A 19,818-nucleotide genomic window follows, 5' to 3' on the forward strand; every position below is an offset into this window, starting at 1 on the left:
GGGCCACCAGGCCCCCCGGCCTTTGTTGTCACCAACACCCAGTGTGCACCCAGGGGCACTCACCAGTGATGAGAGGAGGATCCTCAGCCCAGAAGGGCTCAGCTTAAGGCTACTGCCTTTCCTGGGGGGGATTAAATAGGGCAGTGGGTGGGGAAGGCAAAGTGGTCACACCTGGAGTGGGAGGAGACTCCAACAGAGCCCAGGTGCTCTGGGGTTTTAAGATGGGCTACATTAGGGAAAAAAAAAACTCCTAGTAAGAGTGGTCAGGGATTGGAAAGTGCTGCCCAGGGAGGTGGTGGAGTCCCCAACCGTGGATGTGTTTAAGGGTGGTTTGGATGTGGTGCCTGGGAATATGGTTTAGGGGTGAACTTAGTAGAGTAGGGTTCTGGGTTGGACTTAGTGACCCTGAGGGTCTTTTCCAACCTGAATGGTTCTGTGTAATTGAGTATTTCTGAGAAGGGCAATGAGGCTGGGGATAGGTCTGGAGCACAGGGGAGAGGCTGAGGGAGATGGGAGGCTGGGGGTGTTTAGCCTGGAGAAGAGGAGGCTCAGGGGAGACCTTATCACTCTCTACAACTACCTGAAGGGAAGTTGCAGCCAGGTGGGGGTTGGTCTCTTCTCCGAGGCAACCAGAACAAGAGGACACAGTCTCAAGCTGTGCCAGGGGAAGTTTAGGCTGGAGGTGAGGAAGAAGTTCTTCATGGAAAGAGTAATTGGCCATTGGAATGTGCTGCCCAGGGAGGTGGTGGAGTCCCCATCCCTGGAGGTGTTCAGAAAAGGCTTGGACGTGGCACTTGAAGCCATGGTTTAGTTGTCAGGAGGTGTTAGGTATTAGGCAATAGGTTGGATTTAATGATCTCTGAGGTCTTGTCCAACTTTGTTGGTTCTCTGCTTCTATGATTTGTGTGTGTGTGGTGGCAGAGCTTGTTTGCTAGCATGTAACGAAATTAGTACAATATGTACACTTTCTGTGCCTTATTTCATCCTCAGTCTAACACAAAGATCCTTCCAGATAAGGTCAAGGCTGTGATTAAAGACAGCTGCACTGCTCTCCAACTTGTTATGTCCCAGCATTAGGTAAGAGGAATAAATAAACAAATAGAAGCCTAACCTGATTTATCTGCGTGTCCCCAGATAAATTTGTTTAATGTAAGAACAAATACAGCAAAGCTTTGGTGGAAGCTGGAGTGGGATTTTCAACATCTGGGCAGATAAATTTAATTTATTCAAACAAAAAAAAAAAAAGAAAAAGAAGAAAAAAGAGGAGGGGAAAAAAAAAAAGCAGCATTAGTGCATCATGTAAAAGCTGATTTAAATGATTTCATGCAACAGAAAGCATATGTACCAGCTCAAACAAATTCAGTTTGCCCTTAAAACCCATTTCCCTCAGACTACCATTGCTTCTGGATGTTCTGTTATGATAATGTGCAGCTATTTCTTCTTCTTATTTTCTTCCTTTTATATTCTCCTCTTGATTTTATCATAGTATCATTCAGGGTTGGAAGGGACCACAAGGATCATCTAGTTCCAACCCCCCTGCCATGGGCAGGGACACCCCACACTAGATCAGGCTGGACAGAGCCTCATCCAGCCTGGGCTTAAACACCTCCAGGGACGGGGACCCAACCACCTCCCTGGACAACCCATTCCAGGGTTTCACCACTCTCATGGTGAAGAACTTCCTCCTCACATCTAGCCTACATCTCCCCACCTCCAGCTTCATTCCATTCCCCCTAGTCCTTCCACCAACCCAAACCACAGCTAGAAGTCCATGGGGCAGTGACACCCTACATGCAGCCTCTGTTTAGCACCAGGCAGGTTCACTTCACACATTGCTTCGGGTATCTTTATGGGCAGATCTTTCAAGCTGGTCAGGTAAAATAAGTTAAGCACAGTACCTTAAGTAGCTGAACAGAAATGAGCTACAGGTGCTTGAATATTCTGGGTTCCTCACTAAATCTTTCCACTGTAACACACTCAATATCATTTCCATGCCACAGTAACTCACTGTAGTAGTGGAGCTGTGGTAGCTCATATCTGCAGGCAAGGGACTGAATACTAGGAAAACAAAAGACATTTTTTTTTTTACCCCCCTGAAAATCCCAAATGATAAACTTCTGCCTGAAATTGATAAAACTTGAAACTGTTCAAGTTATGAAACTTGAAACTGTTGAGAACTAAAAAGTCAAATTAAAATTCTGTACAATAGCTGGGGGGGGGAAAAACCCAACCCAACAACTAAATAAGATGGAATCTTAACTGTCTTAATTTTTTAACTATTTTAACTGAAAGCAAGGCTGTAAGAAAGTCTTGATGTGATTTTTGAAATCATCCAGGCACATAAAAGCATCACCTCAACTGAAAAAAAACATATCAATGTGTACTGCAATGTTCTAAAGACTCTTTCCTTAGGGAAGAGGTCATCAACTTGTGCTTTCAGGAGACTGCTGTCAGCCCTTTTGTGCTACCAGAGAATCTCCTTCACAGAATCACCAAGGTTGGAAGAGACCTCAAAGATCATCAAGTCCAACCTGTCCCCACAGACCTCATGACTAAACCATGGCACCAAGTGTCATGTTCAATCCCCTCTTGAACACCTCCAGGGATGATGACTCCACCACCTCCCTGGGCAGCACATTCCAATGGCTAACAACTCACTCTGTGAAGAACTTTCTCCTCACCTCCAGCCTAAACTTCCCCTGGTGCATCTTGAGACTGTGTCCTCTTGTTCTGTTGGTGGTTGCCTGGGAGAAGAGACCAACCCCCTCCTGGCTACAACCTCCCTTCAGGTAGTTGTAGAGAGCAATAAGGTCTCCCCTGAGCCTCCTCTTCTGCAGGCTCAGCAACCCCAGCTCCCTCAGCCTCTCCTCACAGGGCTCTGCTCAAGGTCTCTCCCCAGCTTTGTTGCCCTTCTCTGGACACGTTCAAGTGTCTCAATGTCCTTCTTAAACTGAGGGGCCCAGAACTGGACACTGGACACAAGGTGTGGCCTAACCAGTGCTGAGTACAGGAGCACAATGACTTCCCTGCTCCAACCTGACCACAATGAGCACACATAAACGACTTTTAAAAGTACTTTGTCCTTTCCTGAAGGCTAGTTTAGCAAAGAAAAGAGTAGGAAAAAGTCTCCAGCCCCACAAGCTGCTAGCACTAAGAAATCTCTAACAGAGCACAAACCTGAGCCTCACTGCTCCTCCTCTGAGTGGAGATGAGGGTGGAAACAGAATGAGACCCAACTCAGAACTCCAAGAAGGGCTAACACCCACCTCAGGGTACCTCTGATCTTGGTGGTTCCAGCAAGGGGAAAACAAAGCTCTCAAATAAATAGATAAGTACACAGAAAACTTATGTCCATTTGTGTGCTTTATTTCTCTTGGGGAATGGAGCCAGTATGAAGCATTGTTTTATCACGGTTCCAGTGCCTGTCTTGAGCACCGGGATGCTAATCTTCTTCAGAAGTAACTCACAGAGCTCTTGCACGTTGCTCTTTCAGACTTCAGCACACCAGACAATGGCATCTTACAGCACCTAGAGAGGTCAAGGTAGATTCCTTCCTTAAAAGTCAGTTTAAGAGGGAAAATTCCTAGGTGTAGATGGCCTGGGGGATGGAGAAGAAAACACAAAGCACCATTTGGTTTTGAGTCATCAATCTATTGATTAAAAAGCCCCATAGAAACTAACACCAAACTTCCCAGGCTCATACACACACACACACACACACACACACATATATATACATACATATATAAAATAAATCCTTGCTCTTCACTCTCACCCCTCCTAAAACTCCCCTGAGATCACTTTTGAACTGTTAACTTGGGCTTCCACCCCTGATTTTAGCAATTCAGGCAGTGATGGAACACGTTACTTCAATTATTTTCCCCAAATCTGGCTACTTAATCTTAACAGCCTCAAGTTTGGGGTTAGTTCCATGACCCTGCCTTATCACCTGGGCTTGATGCATTATGCTGTTTTAAATCCCAGAATAACAAAGTCTTGACCAATTTCCCACACCAGCGTAGGTGCTTCAGGCAGGCCACTAGCACTGAATAAACTTGTGAGTGGTACCATAAAAAGCCACTTACTTTTCTTTTAAAGGTGACTCTGTAACAGGGCTAAGAACTGAGAGTTACACCTTTCAGCCTCTGCATTTTTTGTGTGTCTTTGTTTACAAAGCTAGCAGAAGCCATCCGGAAGGAAGAAAGATTATAAGTATCTAGAAAGTAGCCGTTTGACAGAGACAGAGACGCTGATAATGAGCGGGTTGCGTCTGTCTTGTTTTGGCTGATCACACAACACAGAGGTCTGAAGCAAAACAGAAACTCTGGCGATGTTTGTGTAAAGAGGCAGTAGCATGAGGGGGGCGGCAGGAGTTCAGCTGAAGTTCAGGGCAGATGCTGCCATCAGTTTACACTGCAGGAAAGTAAAATTGCTTCCGGATTTACCTCTTCCTCCCCAGCTCAGCAGTGAGCCATGCTGTGGCGCAGAGTCACGATGTCAGCTGGGAAGCAGTCTTTGAGCAGGATACCTCGCTCACGATGGCAGTCCAGCTCCTCAATGAAGCCATACCAGTAGATGACCAAACCGGGGCCAAACCTAAGCAAGGGAAAAGCAAAGCTATTTATTTGTACTTCTTCTGAGTGTCTTTGGGTGAACTGTAATTTCCCACCCCTGTGATTCCCAGGCACGTAAATCTGCTAACTCCAACACAAGTTCAATCTGCTCCCTTCAATGCAAAGTACATCTGCTTAGTTCTTCAATCTCTTTGGAGACAATATTTATATATATAGATATATATTTCATATATACATAGACTTTCCAACCTGGTCTATTCTATTCTATTCTATTCTATTCTATTCTATTCTATTCTATTCTATTCTATTCTATTCTATTCTATTCTATCACAGTACCACTAAGGTTTCATAGTTTCATAGTTTCATTCAGGGTTGGAAGGGACCACAAGGATCATCTAGTTCCAACCCCCCTGCCACAGGCAGGGACACCCCACACTAGATCAGGCTGGCCAGAGCCTCATCCAGCCTGCTCTTAAACACCCCCAGGGACAGGGCCTCAACCACCTCCCTGGACAACACATTCCAGGGTTATAGGTTCCAGGGTTATAGGTTCCAGGGTTATAGGTTCCAGGGTTATTGGTCATAGGTTGGAAGAGACCTTGAGGATCATCGAGTCCAACCTGTCACCAGAGACCTCATGACTAGACCATGGCACCAAGTGCCACATCCAATCTCCTCCTGAACACCTCCAGGGATGGAGACTCCACCACTCCCCTATTCTATTCTATATTTATATCTATTTTATATACATACCTTTATGTACACATATATATAGTCACCAATCACTGGAGACAATATTTTTTAATGTATATTTTACATATACACATACATTTATATATGTTTTATATCTCTCTATCTTTATACATTATTTATATATATATATATATACACATAGTCTCAAATCTCTTTGGAGACAATATTTTTATATATATTTTATATATATACATACACTTACACATATTTTACATACATAGTCTCCAATTTCATTGAAGACAATATTTCTTAATATATATTTTACATACACATATATTTATATAGGTATTTTTTATCTATAGCTTTATATACATTTATTTATCTGTAGTCTCCAATCTCTTTGGAGACAATATTTTTATATATATTTTATATATACACATGCATTTATGTACATTTTTATATATATTTATATATAGTCTCCAATCTCTTTGGAGATAATATTTTAGATATATATTTTATATATGCACTTACATTTATATATAGAAAGAATAGAATAGAATAGAATAGAATAGAATAGAATAGAATAGAATAGAATAGAATAGAATAGAATAGAATAGAATAGACGAGGTTGGAAGAGACCTTCAAGATCATCGCATCCAACCCATCAACCAATCCAACACCACCTAATCATCTAACCTATGGCACCAAGCACCCCATCAAGCCTCCTCCTGAACACCTCTAATGACGGTGACTCCACCACCTCCTTGGGCAGCCCATTCCAATAGGCAATCACTCTCTCTGTACAGAACTTCTTCCTAACATCCAGCCTAAACTTCCCCTGGCACAGCCTGAGACTGTGTCCTCTTGTTCTGGTGCTGGCTGCCTGGGCAAGAGACCAACCTCTGCCTGTCTACAACCACCCTTCAGGAAGTTGTAGAGAGCAATAAGGTTACATGGATTTATTTCTATATGCATATATTTATAGAGACACATGTAACATGGATTTATTTCTATATACATATATTTATGTATATAGAGTATATAGATATAGATGAAATGTGTATATATAGTATATACATTTACACAGACACATATTACATGGATTTATACATATATTGATATAGACATATTACATGGATTTATTTCTATATGCATATATTTCTATATTTCTAGATTTATACATATATTTATGCACACACACATATTTTATATATATATACACATACACTTTTCAAATGTGAATCAACATTGACCTGAGATAGGTGACTAACACCTGATTCCATCAATAAAAACTGCTATTTAGAGCGCCAAACAATTCCCATCCATTTTGTTTTTGCCTTTGAATACCCTGCACCTATCAATAAATTATTATTATTATTATTATTAATAATAATAATAATAATAACAACAGCAACAACAACTTATGCTCTAAATATTGACTAGCATTTAGTAGCTGATACACAGAGAATTCACTCTGGGGTGGTTTTGTTTTGGATGGATGTGCAGGCATTGAAAATGCAAGGGCTTACCCAAGCCCCAGTTCTTGCAAGCTATAACCACCACCAAGACAATGAGAAATGCTTCAACTACACTCTCCACACTGGGCTATTATCCAGGTAGTTATTAACATAAAGCACAATTCAGTACCAAACAGAAACTTTCTGCCGCAAAGGTCTCCGAAACGTGCCTCAGGAATTCCTCAGCTATTGCTACCTCTGCCTGATCCCCACTAGGCAATCTCAGGAAGTAGCCCCACGGACTATTTTCCCCATCAGGAAGTTCAGACCTTCAGGCTGGGTTCATAAAGAAGTAATCACTATCAATCACCGTGGGCTGCGAGATGTTTTGCACATCAGTTCCACGTTTGTCCTACTGAGAGCACTTAATTAAAGGGCAGCACTACTTTCGGTGTAGCCTTGCAGGAATTTTTACAGTGAAATCATAAATTATGAATGTTGGGTTAGTAAAAGGATGTCTAAAAACAGAACTGCTTTCTGTAGTCTAACATTACAGCAGTCTGCACAACATTAGGGCCAAAAAGCTTTTTTCTTTGCCTTGATTTATGATATGCTGCGGCGGGGCTTGCCAAACACAACAGTGCAGGATGAGCTGTTAGATAGCGTCTGCACAAGAGGGAAAGTTCAATACAGTGTCAGGGAAGGGTTTAGATGCAGAGCAAGCGCTCAGGGCTCAACCAACATGGCAGCCAAGATTTGTTAATGCTTAATTACCATGGAAATTAGGAAGAAATTCTTCCCAGCAAGAGAGATTGGCCATGGGAATATGCTGCCCAGGGAGGTGGTGGAGTCACCATCCAAGGAAGTGTTTCAAAAGAGCCTGCATGAGGCACTCAGTGCCATGGTTTAGTTGATTAGATGCTGTTGGGGGATAGGCTGGACTGGATGATCTCAAAAGGTCTTTCCCAACCTGGTTAATTCTGCATTCTGTAAATCTGATGGGGAGGTGGCACCTAAAGGTTCACTTAGCAGACAGTTAAGAACGAGATTGTAGACAGGTGGGGGATGATCTCTTCTCCCAGGCATCCAGCACCAGAACAAGAGGACACAGTCTCAAGCTGTGCCAGGGGAGGTTTAGGCTGAGGTGAGGAGAAAGTTCTTCCCAGAAAGAGAGATTTGCCCTTGGAATGTGCTGCCCAGGGAGGTGGTGAAGTCACCATCCTTGGAAGTGTTCAAGAAAGGCTTGGATGTGGCACTTGGAGCTATGGTTTAGTTGTCAGGAGGTGTGAGGTATTAGGTGATAGGTTGGACTGGATGGTCTTTGAGGTATTCAAATATATATTTGAGGTTGATTCTATGATTCTATGACGTTCTTCCCCACGAGGGTGGTGAGAGGCTGGCACAGCTTGCCCAGGGAGGTGGTGGAAGCCTCATCCCTGGAGGTTTTTGCAGCCAGGCTGGATGTGGCTGTGAGCAACCTGAGCTAGTGTGAGGTGTTCCTGCCCATGTCAGGGGAGTTTGAACTAGATGGTCCTTGAGGTCCCTTCCAACCCTAACAATTCTATGACAGTACAAGCACTTGGAACCATGGGTAGTGCCAGCCTGCCTTCCTTAGGGTGGTTTCTTCCCAAAACCAGAGGAAAACTCTATTTCATGTGGTGGAACAGGCATCAAAGGAAGAAGAAACTCCTGTGGCTTCCCTCTGCAGTTTCAATTAGATGTGGCAGTCTTCTGCCCAAAACTGCTGTGTAGTGTTGCATCATTTTGGTTTAGGGCTACTGCTCCCCAAACCTAGAAGCAGCCTCAGTGTAGGGATAAGGTAAATGACTCCTCAGGTAGCTGATGCAACCCTGGCAAAAAGTGCCTTTTTTTATTTTCTCCAGCTGAAAGATGACCTTTGGAAGTGGAAAAGTTAACATTCTGACAAATCCAGCTCCACAAGCTGCTGTATTCAAGCCTGTTTACTGCTGGATAAAGTACAACCCAAAAAGTGGCTCATGTGGAAGGATGATGTGGCCTACACCCACTTCCTAATGTTTTCTCTGGCTGACCAACAACTTCAGCCTCTGCTGTCTCTTAAGGGCCTCTCTATTTTCCTTTGCTTAAGTTCATGTGGGGCCAAGATGTGCATGACCTGGGGTGTATTAAGGAAAATGTGTCCAGGAGGCCCAGGAAGGTTCTTTTCCCCCTCCACTGTGCCCTTGCGAGACCACACCTGGAATACTGTGTCCAGGTTTGGGCTCCCCAGTTCAAGAGACACAGGGATCTGCTGGAGAGAGTCCAATGGAGAGCTACAAGGATGATGGAAGGGACTTGATCTCTCATATGAAGAAAGACTGAGAGCCCTGGGGCTGTTTAGTCTGGAGAAGAGAAGGCTGAGAGGGGACCTGATCAATGTCTGTCAGTATCTGAGGGGTGGGTGTCAAGATGAAGGTACCAGGCTCTTTGTGGTGGTGCCCAGTGATAGGACAAGGAACAACAGGGACAAGCTGGAACACAGGAGGTTCCACCTCTAAATGAGGAGCCACTTCTGTTGGGTGAGGGTGACAGAACACTGGAACAGGCTGTCCGGAGAGGTAGTGGAGTCTCCTTGTCTGGAGATGTGTTTCTGTGCAGCCTGCCTTAGGTGATCCTTCTGTGGCAGGGGGGTCAGACTCAATCTCTGGAGATCACCACCAACCCCAAACATTCTGTGATCTGACTGTACCATGGAGGCCAGCCAGCCTAGCAGGAAGCAGGAGCAAATGGATGGCAAGTGAAGCCAAGGGCTGATGCTCAGTGCCCCTGTTGAGGTGCAGCAATTTGGTGATGCAGGATGGGTCAGCTTTTGTTATTCCACAGACTATGCATCTGTTCCCACATCAAACACAGAAATAGGATAATTGGGTGGGCACTACTTACTTACCTACCAAAGTTATTTGGAAGGCAAAAATCCCCAGAAGATGAGGAGCAGACCTTCCATTTCTAATGGACTATTTTCTTTTCCTTATGCAAGGCAGAAGCTATGAAAGGTACAGAAGTGCTCACTCACTATGAGCCTGTGTGCCAGGTAACATCTTGGTGCTAATGAGCAGCTGCTCATCCCAAGTCTTGAAGGGCTCATTTTGCTCTCTGTGGCAGTCTGAATCTCCTACCCACCGCAAAATGCACAGGGTGCTGTGCTTAAGCCAGGAAGGTTTTTTCTGTTGTTGTTGCAAATGGTAATTTTAACTAAAATTAACATTGGGAGATGCCTCAGAAATGATAATGTGTCCAGTTCTGGGGCCCTCAATTTAAGAAGGATAGAGACAGTTGAATGTGCCCAGAGAAGGGCAGTGAGGCTGGGGAAGGACCTGGAGCACAGCCCTGTGAGGAGAGGCTGAGGGAGCTGGGGTTGCTTAGCCTGGAGAAGAGAAGGCTCAGGGGAGACCTTCTTGCTGTCTACCACTACCTGAAGGGAGGTTGTAGCCAGGTGGGGGTTGGTCTCTTCTCCAGGCACCCAGCACCAGAACAAGAGGACACAGTCTCAAGCTGCACCAGGGGAAGTTTAGGCTGGAGGTGAGGAGAAAGTTCTTCCCATAAAGAGAGATTGGCCCTTGGGATGTGCTGCCCAGGGAGGTGGTGGAGTCACCATCCCTGGAGGTGTTCAAGAAAGGCTTGGATGTGACACTTGGAGCCATGGTTTAGTTGCCAGGAGGTGTTAGGTATTAGGTACTAGGTTGGACTTGATGATCTCTGACTGGCTGACTCTATGAATCTATGATTTGTTGTCCTTCTATCACAGTATCACAGTATCACCAAGGTTGGAAGAGACCTCAAAGATCATCGAGTCCAACCTGTCACCACTGTGATTCTAGCAAATCACAGCTCGAGCACAAACTCCCAGGAACATTTTTATGCTGTGAAATTACGCTCAGAAATGCCAAATTTGATGATAAAGTTTATACAGCAGGCACCTACAGATTGTTAACTGCAGGAGTGGGTACACCTTCAGCAGGCAAACACCCATCCGGCCTGCTTTTTAACTGCTGTTGCAGCAGAACTATTTGCCCTCTGCTGCCTAGGTGGCACTTTCCCCCCCCTGTATTGTGTCATTCCTTCTGTTAGAGCTCTGTTCTCCCGCAGCCCATATGTATGATCACACACACACACACAAAAATACCATCCTTCTTTTTTTTTTTCTCATAGATACTTAAGCTCAGTACTTAAGACCAAAATGAACTTGTTGGCACATTAAGCATTTGCCACCGACTATCAGGAACTCCTGCTGCTAAGTGCTAATTTCTCTCTCATTAACACCCAGAGTTGGCAAATCACAAACAATGCCACCGGTTAATTACTGCTGCCTTCATTTGAAAAGACACTTAACCTTTTTGTGTAAGGGGATGAGGTAGGGAAGTGTAACCTAAGAACTCTCCTTTTTTAATTTGGCTCCTTCTAAAGTGCAGATATGACACCACCAGGAGCAAAACTCAACGCTGTGAATCACAAAGCAAAGCTACACATTTATTTCTGCATCGACTGTTAACATTTCACAAGTTGGTGAGTAACCCTGGTTTGCACAGGAGAATAAACTGAAGTGACAGAATGCTTATTTGTTATTGCTGGGGAAAGGGGACTTGTTTAGTAGCTCTGAGGAGGAGGAGAAACCGACTTTGGGTATACCAAATGGTTCTGAAACTAGACAGACACAATACAAGTTGGGTTGTTTCATTTCACGTCAAAACACAGAGGACCAAGGTTGAAGCTTAAACTGAAAACCAAGCTTCAAATGTAACACACTGTGGATTCCTATGGATTTTGTTCTCATTAAAACAAAAAAAAAGGGTATAAATCCCTCCAAAATGCTTAACCTGTACTTCACAGCATCATAGAATTGTCAGGGTTGGAAGGGACCTCAAGCATCAGCTAGTTCCAACCTCCCTGCCATGGGCAGGGACACCTCACTCTGGATCAGGTTGCTCACAGCCACATCCAGCATGGCCTTAACAACTTTCTCCTCCTGTCTTTAGTTCTTACCCTGAAAAAACTGTGGTAGAATCTGGCCCAAACTGCAGATTTAACCTATTTCAGTGAAGCTACTGCTTTTGGAATTTTAGTTTTCTATGGACTCTCTTTTTAAGGCTGAGAAGAAATCCAAGCATTAACCCAACATTGGGTTAATTCCATGCAGTAAAAAAACCAATAATGGAATAAACAGGAAATACAGAAACTAGAATGTAATAAACACAGCAAGTGAAAATTGTCCACACAGGTTGTGTCAGTTTACTTCACAATCAACCCAGAGATGTGTGGTTATCATTTACATACATCCTGGCTTAGTCACTGCCTGGTTTTGACATTAGAAGCTGTGACTATCTAGCTGCACTTTAGTGTGGGGTCTGAGAACCCCAAGTGCCAAAAAGGAGGCAGACAGCCTAAATGACCCCATGGCATGGCAAGCAGAGAGCAGGATTACAAAAGCCCTTGGATTGGTTTAGGCCTAATTTGGGCTTGACACAGAAGACAAATTTAGCCTCAGTACTAAGAGCAGCAGGCAGTGTCTTTCAAAGAATCAACTGAAGCATTTGAGAGAGATGCTGGAGATAGTGAAAGATAGTTTGAGTGTGGCTAAATATAGTTACAGGCTCCATGGTGCTTCAGCTAAAGCTCAAGCCTGTATGATTTTACTCAAAATCAGCTTTCCACTCATTTTAGAGTGTTCAGCAGATCTTTTGTACTGGTTTAATGCTAACTGGGCTTGAAAGCAACCCAGAGTTAAAGGAGGATAGATTTGTACCTCGATAGTTCTGGGACGCTGGGTTTTGTTCTGGGCAAAGAGTTTCACTGAGAGGCCAGGAAGGTAAAACTCAGATAACCCAAAGAGAAACGATTCCTTTCCTTCAACCACACAAAACTCCCATCAAGGGAGGGGAAGAAACCCAAAAAGGTAAGACAAAACAAAACAAAACTGTGAATCTGGGTTTAGGCTGCCCTCCAGCTGAACCAGTGTTGTGCCAGAGGTGAAGAAAAGAAAGCCTTTTATTTACTTATCCAAGTGGCTTAGTAGGCTCACTCACATTCTACTTCACTTCAAGAGAAACTACTTTCTAGTAACAGTCTTCTGGAATGTCTGTGTGGGGTCCAGGCTAGCTTCTAAGGATTTGCCCAGACATGTGGCTGTTGTGAGTGGGTTTTTTCCCCCCCCATCAGAAAGCCTTGCATGTGGTTTGCTGAGCACTGCGTTTCTCGACAGGCTGCACGACACTGAGCAGAAATGTAAAACATCTTGCAGTTGTTTTCAAATAAGGGTTCCCTTTATTTACCCTTAGCCTACTGTATGCATCTCAGCATAATGTAAATATTTCTAATTCCAAGAGGTTCTCATCACCAAACGCTGGCGGAGGGCTGGTTGTTTCGAGCACACGAGGGCTTCAGCAAATATTTAAGCAAACAGATCCAGAGAAGTCTTCATCTTGTATCAAAACATTCACAAGTCTACCTGACTGGTGTTTTAAACACAAAGGTCACATCTGACTGTGGCTTTGAAGGCCTGCATTCTGTTCCTCCCTTGGGTTTTTTTTAATGTCAGATCACCAACACTGCCAGCTAAAAGCTGCCTTTGTTTCACAGAATCATAGAATTGTTGGGGTAGGAAGGGGCCTCAAGGATCATCCAGTTCCAACCCCCCTGCCTTGGGCAGGGACATCTCACACTAGATCATAGAACCACAGAATCAACCATGCTGGAAGAGACCTCAGAGATCATCAAATCCAACCTATTACCTAGTACCTAGCACCTCCTGACAACTAAACCATGGCTCCAAGTGCCACATCCAAGCCTTTTTTTAACACCTCCAGGGACAAGGACTCCACCACCTCCCTGGGCAGCACATTCCAATGGCCAATCTCCTCACTTTCTCCTCACATCCAGCCTAAACCTCCCCTGGCACAGCTTGAGACTGTGTCCTCTTGTTCTGGTGCTGGTTGCCTGGGAGAAGAGACCAACCCCCACCTGGCTACAACCTCCCTTCAGGTAGTTGTAGAGAGCAAGAAGGTCTCCCCTGAGCCTCCTCTTCTCCAGGCTTAACACCCCCAGCTCTCTCAGCCTCTCCTCACAGGGCTGTGCTCCAGGCCCCTCTCCAGCCTTGTTGCCCTTCTCTGGACATGTTCAAGTGTCTCAATGTCCTTCTTAAGCTGAGGAGCCCAGAACTGGACACAGTACTCAGATGAGGTTGCTCACAGCCACATCCAGCCTGGCCTTAAACACTTCCAGGGATGAGGCTTCCACCACCTCCCTGGGCAACCTGTGCCAGTCTCTCACCACCCTCACGGGGAAGAACTTCTTCCTGACATCCAATCTGAATCTGCCCACTTTTATTTTCCTTCCATTCACCCTAGTCCTGGAAAATGTTTTCCCTTGTTTTTCTCTTTAAACCCCAAGCAAATCAGAGCCTTGCCACTTGCCCACCACTGCTTGTTTCCTGGGAAAAGGGAATGATGAAAAGTCACAAATAAATGATTACACTCCAAGCCAATTTCACATGGTTCTAGAGAATCACAGTTGTGAGTAAATTAGTTTTGCTTGTAGGATTAATAAATCCTGAAGAAATAATAATTAATCCACAGGTTACTGTTTCAGGACTCATAACTTTATTTTAGTGTACTTGCAGCAATCTCATTTGTGTCAGTGCAGGGAACTTGGATACTGGCAGAGCTAGGCTAGCAGGCAAAAACTGCAGACCACACTTTCCAGAAAGGTCAATTGGCATCAGTCAGCCAACTTCCTTAGGTCTAGACCAGTTTAATATTGCTGATGACACAAGAGTTATGATTCTTGGCAAACACATAATAGCCACTGCTCAGAAACTGACTTTGATTAGGAAGGAATTTTCCATTTAAACAGATAGCACGAGCTTAGTTCAGAACAGTTTGTAACAAGGTATTGCTGCTACTGCTCCTTTACAGACAGTCTGAAAAATCACTTAAAGCTTTTTACAAGAATAGAATAAAATAGAATACAATTAACCAGCTTGGAAAAAGACCTTTGAGATCATCAAGTCCAACCTATCACCCAACACCATCTAACAACTAAACCATGGCACCAAGTGCCTCATCCAGTCTGTTTTAATACACTTTCAGGGATGATGACTCCACCACCTCCCTGGGCAGCACATTCCAAAGGCCAATCTCTCTTGCTGGGAAGAATTTCTTCCTCACATCCAGCCTAAACCTCCCCTGGCACAGCTTGAGACTGTGTCCTCTTGTTCTGGTGCTGGCTGCCTGGGAGAAGACACCAACACCCACCTGGCTACAACCTCTCTCCAGGTCATTGTAGAGAGCAAGAAGGTCTCCCCTGAGCCTCCTCTTCTCCAGGTTGAGCAACCCCAGCTCCCTCAGCCTCTCCTCACAGGGCTGTGCTCCAGACCCCTCCCCAGCTTTGTTGCCCTTCTCTGGACACATTCCAGCATCTCAACATCTTTCTTGAATTGAGGAGCCCAGAGCTGGACACAGGACTCAAGGTGTGGCCTCAGCAGTTTGTGCATGAAGACAGAGTCAAAACTCTGAATGTGATTTAAAGGTCATAGAATCCCAGAATTCTCAGACTTGTGATCCTTAACCTGTCACTCAGAAAGCTACAATATTTTGGGGCCCAGCTTCCTTAAGCTACTTCATAATGTCCTCCTGCAGGAGCAACTGCACAAAATATATGTGCTTGCAAATGGTTCTCAAGAAAAAGTTGAACAAGTTCTGATCACATACTTTGTAGGATAATAGGAAACTTGCCCATGACACTGCATCAAGCCTCACATGCAGAGTATTATGTCTCAAGGATCCAGGCATCCAGTTTATGCTACTTAAGGTAAAATTAAGCAAGTAAAAACTAATCTGCTTTAAGCTTTGATGTTACCACAGGAGTTGGGGGAAGTCTCATTTTTACTGAAGACAAGGGGAAAAAAATTGAAGCCTCTTTAATAGTCTACATGACTCATTTCCAGGGAGGGTTTGCCTCAGAAGTGGGAATTTCTTTGGGGCTGAGAAAGGCATTTCCATGAATGCCAGAAATTCATAGAATCATTGAATTGTTAGGGTTGGAAGGGACCTCAAGGATCATCTAGCTCCAAACCCCTGCCATGGGCAGGGACACCTCACACTACAGCAGGCTGCCCAGAGCCACATCCAGCCTGGCCTTCAAAACCTCCAGGCATGAGGCTTCCACCACCTCCCTGGGCAACCTGTGCCAGTGTCTCACCACCCTCATGGGGAAAAACTTCTTCCTAACATCCAATCTGAATCTACCAATTTCTATTTTTTTTCCATCCCCCCCAGTCCTATCACTCCCTGACACCTGAAAAAGTCCCTCCCCAGCCTTCTCGTAGCCCACTTCAGATACTGGAAGGCCACAATTAGGTCTCCTCTTAGAGCCTTCTCTTCTGCAGACTGAACAACCTCAATTCCCTCACTCTGTCCTCATAGCAGAGCAGCTCCAGCCCTCTGCTCATCCTCGTGGCCCTTCTCTGGACACCTTCCAGCACCTCCAGATCTTTCCTGGAACAGAAGCTCCAGAACTGGACACAGAGCTCCAGGTATGGTCTCACCAGAGTGAAGCAGAGGGGGAGAATCATCTCCCTGGCTCTGCTTCTCTTGCTGCAGCCCAGGCACTGGTTGGCTTTGTGGGCTGCAAGTGCTCACTGCTGGCTCCTGTTGAGCTTCTCCTCCACCAGCACCCCCAAGTCCTTTTCTTCAGGGCTGCTCTCAAGCCAGTCCCTGCCCAGCCTAGAATAAACCTTTATTTAGAATAAACCAAACCAGGTTGGAAGAGACCTTCAAGATCATCGAGTCCAACCCATCAACCAATCCAACCCACCTAAACAACTAACCCATGGCACCAAGCACCCCAGCAAGTCTCCTCCTGAACACCTCCAATGATGGTGACTCCACCACCTCCCCAGGCAGCCCATTCCAATGGGCAATCACTCTCTCTGCATAGAACTTCTTCCTAACATCCAACCTGAACCTCCCCTGGCGCAGCCTGAGGCTGTGTCCTCTTGTTCTGCTGCTGGCTGCCTGGGAGAAGAGACCAACCTCTGCCTGTTTACAACCCCCCTTCAGGTAGTTGTAGAGAGTGATAAGGTCACCCCTGAGTCTCCTCCTCTCCAGGCTAAGCAACCCCAGCTCCCTCAGCCTCTCCTCACAGGGCTGTGTTCCAAACCCCTCACCAACTTTGTTGCTCTTCTCTGGACTCGTTCCAGCAAGTCAACCTCCTTCCTAAACTGAGGGGCCCAGAACTGGACACAGGACTCGAGGTGTGGCCTAACCAGTGCAGTGTACAGGGGCAGAATGACCTCCCTGCTCCTGCTGGCCACACTGTTCCTGATCCTATATAGATGCTTGGGATTGCCCCAAACCCAGCTGCAGGACCTTGGTATCGATGATGCTTGCAGCTGATGTGGAAGTTGGAGTTGTCAGGTAAAAAGGAAAAAAAAAGGTGGATAGAAACTAATATCAGGGCTCTGAGCCTGCAGTCACACCTCTCTTGGCTCTGACTAAATCTTAATGAGCTTTTCTTCTTCTCCTCCTTTTTTTTTGGTTTGATTTTATATATATACACCAGCTGTCTTTTTATCTTTGCAAGGAGACTGTTAAGGCATCAATCAAATACCAGCATTTCATCAGGCTCATAATATGATTTAATTCCTTTTGGCACTGGGAGAAATACAAACAAATCAAGTGATATTCATGTGGATGGAAGAGACCATTGAAAAGAGTTGAGAATTTCCTTCTTTTTTTTTTTCCAACACCCCCCCCCTCCCCCCCCTTCCTCCCCAGCATGATTTTAAAGCTGCATATTAATGGAAGGCAGCAAAAGCTGTGCAAGTCACTGTCATTAAAATATTATAAATACAATATAACTTTTAGCTGCCTAATACATTTTTAATAAACAAACTGTCGAAACACATTATTCACTTCCCCTGATTCATTCAGATCTGAGCACTGCTCTCCAGGCAAAGAAAGGATTTTTATAATCCTCAATGACAAGTTGGGGGTTTGGGGTTTTTTTTTTTTTTGTTTTGTTTTGTTTTGTTTTAAAATAATTCTCATGGAAATTAACTTGTAAAAGCTGTGATTAAATAACACTGAGGTTACACTGATTTACAAGGATCGAGGCTTTTTAAGTGGAGCCTGATGCAGTGAGGGGAGTAAGAGAAAACACACACTGGCTCAAGGCAGCTTCTCAGGAGGACAAGAGAGCCTTGAGTGACCTCTGAATTTCTCAAGTTTTGGTGGTTCATGTCCTAATCTCACAGGAGCACAGGATGTCATGGTTTGGAAGGGACCCAAAGAGATCACTGAGTCCAACCCCCCCTGCCAGAGCAGGACCATACAATCTAGCTCAGGTCACACAGGAACACATCCAGATGGGCCTTGAAAGTCTCCCAGAGAGGGAGAACTCCACAACCTCTCTGGGCAAGCCTGTTCCAGTGCTCTGTGAGCCTTTCTGTAAAGAAGTTCCTCCCTGTGTTGAGGTGAAGCCTCCTGTGCTGCAGCTTACATCCATTGCTCCTTCCTATCCCAGGCAGCAAGTGAGCAGAGCCTGTCCCCTCCCTCCTGACCCCCCAGCCCTCAGATATTTAGGAACATTTACCAAATCCCCTCTCAGTCTTCTTTTTTCCAGACTAAAAAGCCCCAGGTCCCTCAGCCTCTCCTCACCAGGCAGTGCCCCAGTCCCCTAATCATCCTGGTAGCCCTCCCCTGGACCCTCTTCTATTAAACTTCTATTTAAACATTAATTTGTTTATTATTTGCATCCCAGGCACTCATCTCTCATAGAGGCTCTGTGTACTCAAGGTAATTTTTTTCTCCCCCTCAGTCTTAGCATCTTCAGAATCAGTGATTTGCCATTGGGATGTGCTGCCCAGGGAGGTGGTGGGTGTCACCAAACTGGAAGGGTTTAAAAAGAGCCTGGATGAGGCACTTGGTGCCATGGGTTTAGTTGATGAGATGGTGGTCGGGTGATAGGTTGGACTGGATGATCTCTGAGGTCTTTTCCAACCTGGTTAATTCTGCATTCTGTGCATATCAGACTATAAGGTTGTGTGCTCTAAAGAGAGATTGTAAGGTGTCCCTTACACCTGCACTGCAGGACTAGGCTGATGGACTGAAAATGAATAATCTCTTTTCAGTGGTGTGCAGTAATAAGACAAGGAGCATGGGATACAAGCTTGAACATAGAAGGTTTCACCTCAGCATGAGGAGAAACTTATTGACAATGAGGGTTTACAGAGTCCTGGAGCAGGCTGCCCAGAGAGGTTGTGGAGTCTCCCTCTCTGGAGACTTTCAAGACCCATCTGGATGCATTCCTGTGCAGACTACCCGGGGGTGATCCTGCTCTGGGCAGGGCAGTTGGACTGGATGATCTCTGGAGGTCCCTTCCAACCTCTAAGATTCTATACTTCTCTTTAAGTTGTTGTGTTGTATTTACCAGTTAAGACACTGCAAGGATGTTGCTATGCTTTGAAACAGTGAGGAGGAGGGAGGTTGGTTGCCTAAGAGTTCTTCCATATATTCCACCACTAGAAGGAATTCTTTCTGATCAAACCCAGGCAGGGAAGGGTGCTTGCTGAGGTGCTTGCCCACTACTCAGTTTGCCTGAGAAAGCCTCTTGCCATTAGTTCCCTCTCCAGAGACTGCTGGTGCGAGGCTGCTATTGTTTGATTCTACACATCTGAAGCTGTGGATCGGTGCTGAGAGGAGTGACTGAGGTTATTTCAAACATTTTGTTAAACTCACAGCAGTGCTCCCAAGGAATGCTTGGCTGCAAACTGCCTCTTATCCCGGGTGACAGAAAACACGAGAAAGGCTTTTGAGTACAGTCAGATTGAGGTCCAGGCAGCCCTAAGTGCTGGGTCAACTCATGCTGCCATTAGGTGATTAATAGCTGTTTATTTTTAGGGCTGGAAGGAACAGGCCATCCTAAGGCCACAGCAAGATGATATCTGAATAATCTGTGAGTGCCCTCCTAGACTGTGCAGAGGCTCTTTCTTTTCCTTTCTCTCTCTCTTTCTCTCCTTCCTTTCTTTCTTTCTTTCTTCCTTCCTTTTCTTTTTCTTTCTTTCTTTCTTTCTTTTCTTTCTT

At 45.0% G+C, this 19,818-nt stretch overlaps 1 protein-coding gene across 2 annotated transcripts in view; it reads right to left on the reverse strand.

Moving 5' to 3' along the window:
- Nucleotides 1-3,307: 3,307 nt before the first annotated feature.
- The window catches only part of CDIN1 (CDAN1 interacting nuclease 1), a 155,067-nt gene continuing 138,556 nt past the window's right edge, over nucleotides 3,308-19,818 (reverse strand). The window contains exons 11-12 of one of the 2 annotated variants that reach the window (XM_068162919.1): nucleotides 4,446-4,596; nucleotides 3,308-3,528 (exon numbers count right to left, since the gene is read on the reverse strand). In XM_068162919.1, the coding sequence (XP_068019020.1) occupies nucleotides 4,461-4,596 (136 nt within the window). In that variant the 3' untranslated portion in view covers nucleotides 3,308-3,528; nucleotides 4,446-4,460. Of the gene's footprint in view, nucleotides 3,599-4,445; nucleotides 4,597-19,818 lie in introns of both variants that reach the window. The other variant, XM_068162918.1, reaches the window with a different exon arrangement.

Source organism: Melanerpes formicivorus, unplaced genomic scaffold (genome assembly GCF_026170545.1).
Source record: "Melanerpes formicivorus ecotype bairdi unplaced genomic scaffold, bMelFor1.0.p_v2 SCAF_68, whole genome shotgun sequence".
Lineage (NCBI taxonomy): Eukaryota > Metazoa > Chordata > Aves > Piciformes > Picidae > Melanerpes > Melanerpes formicivorus.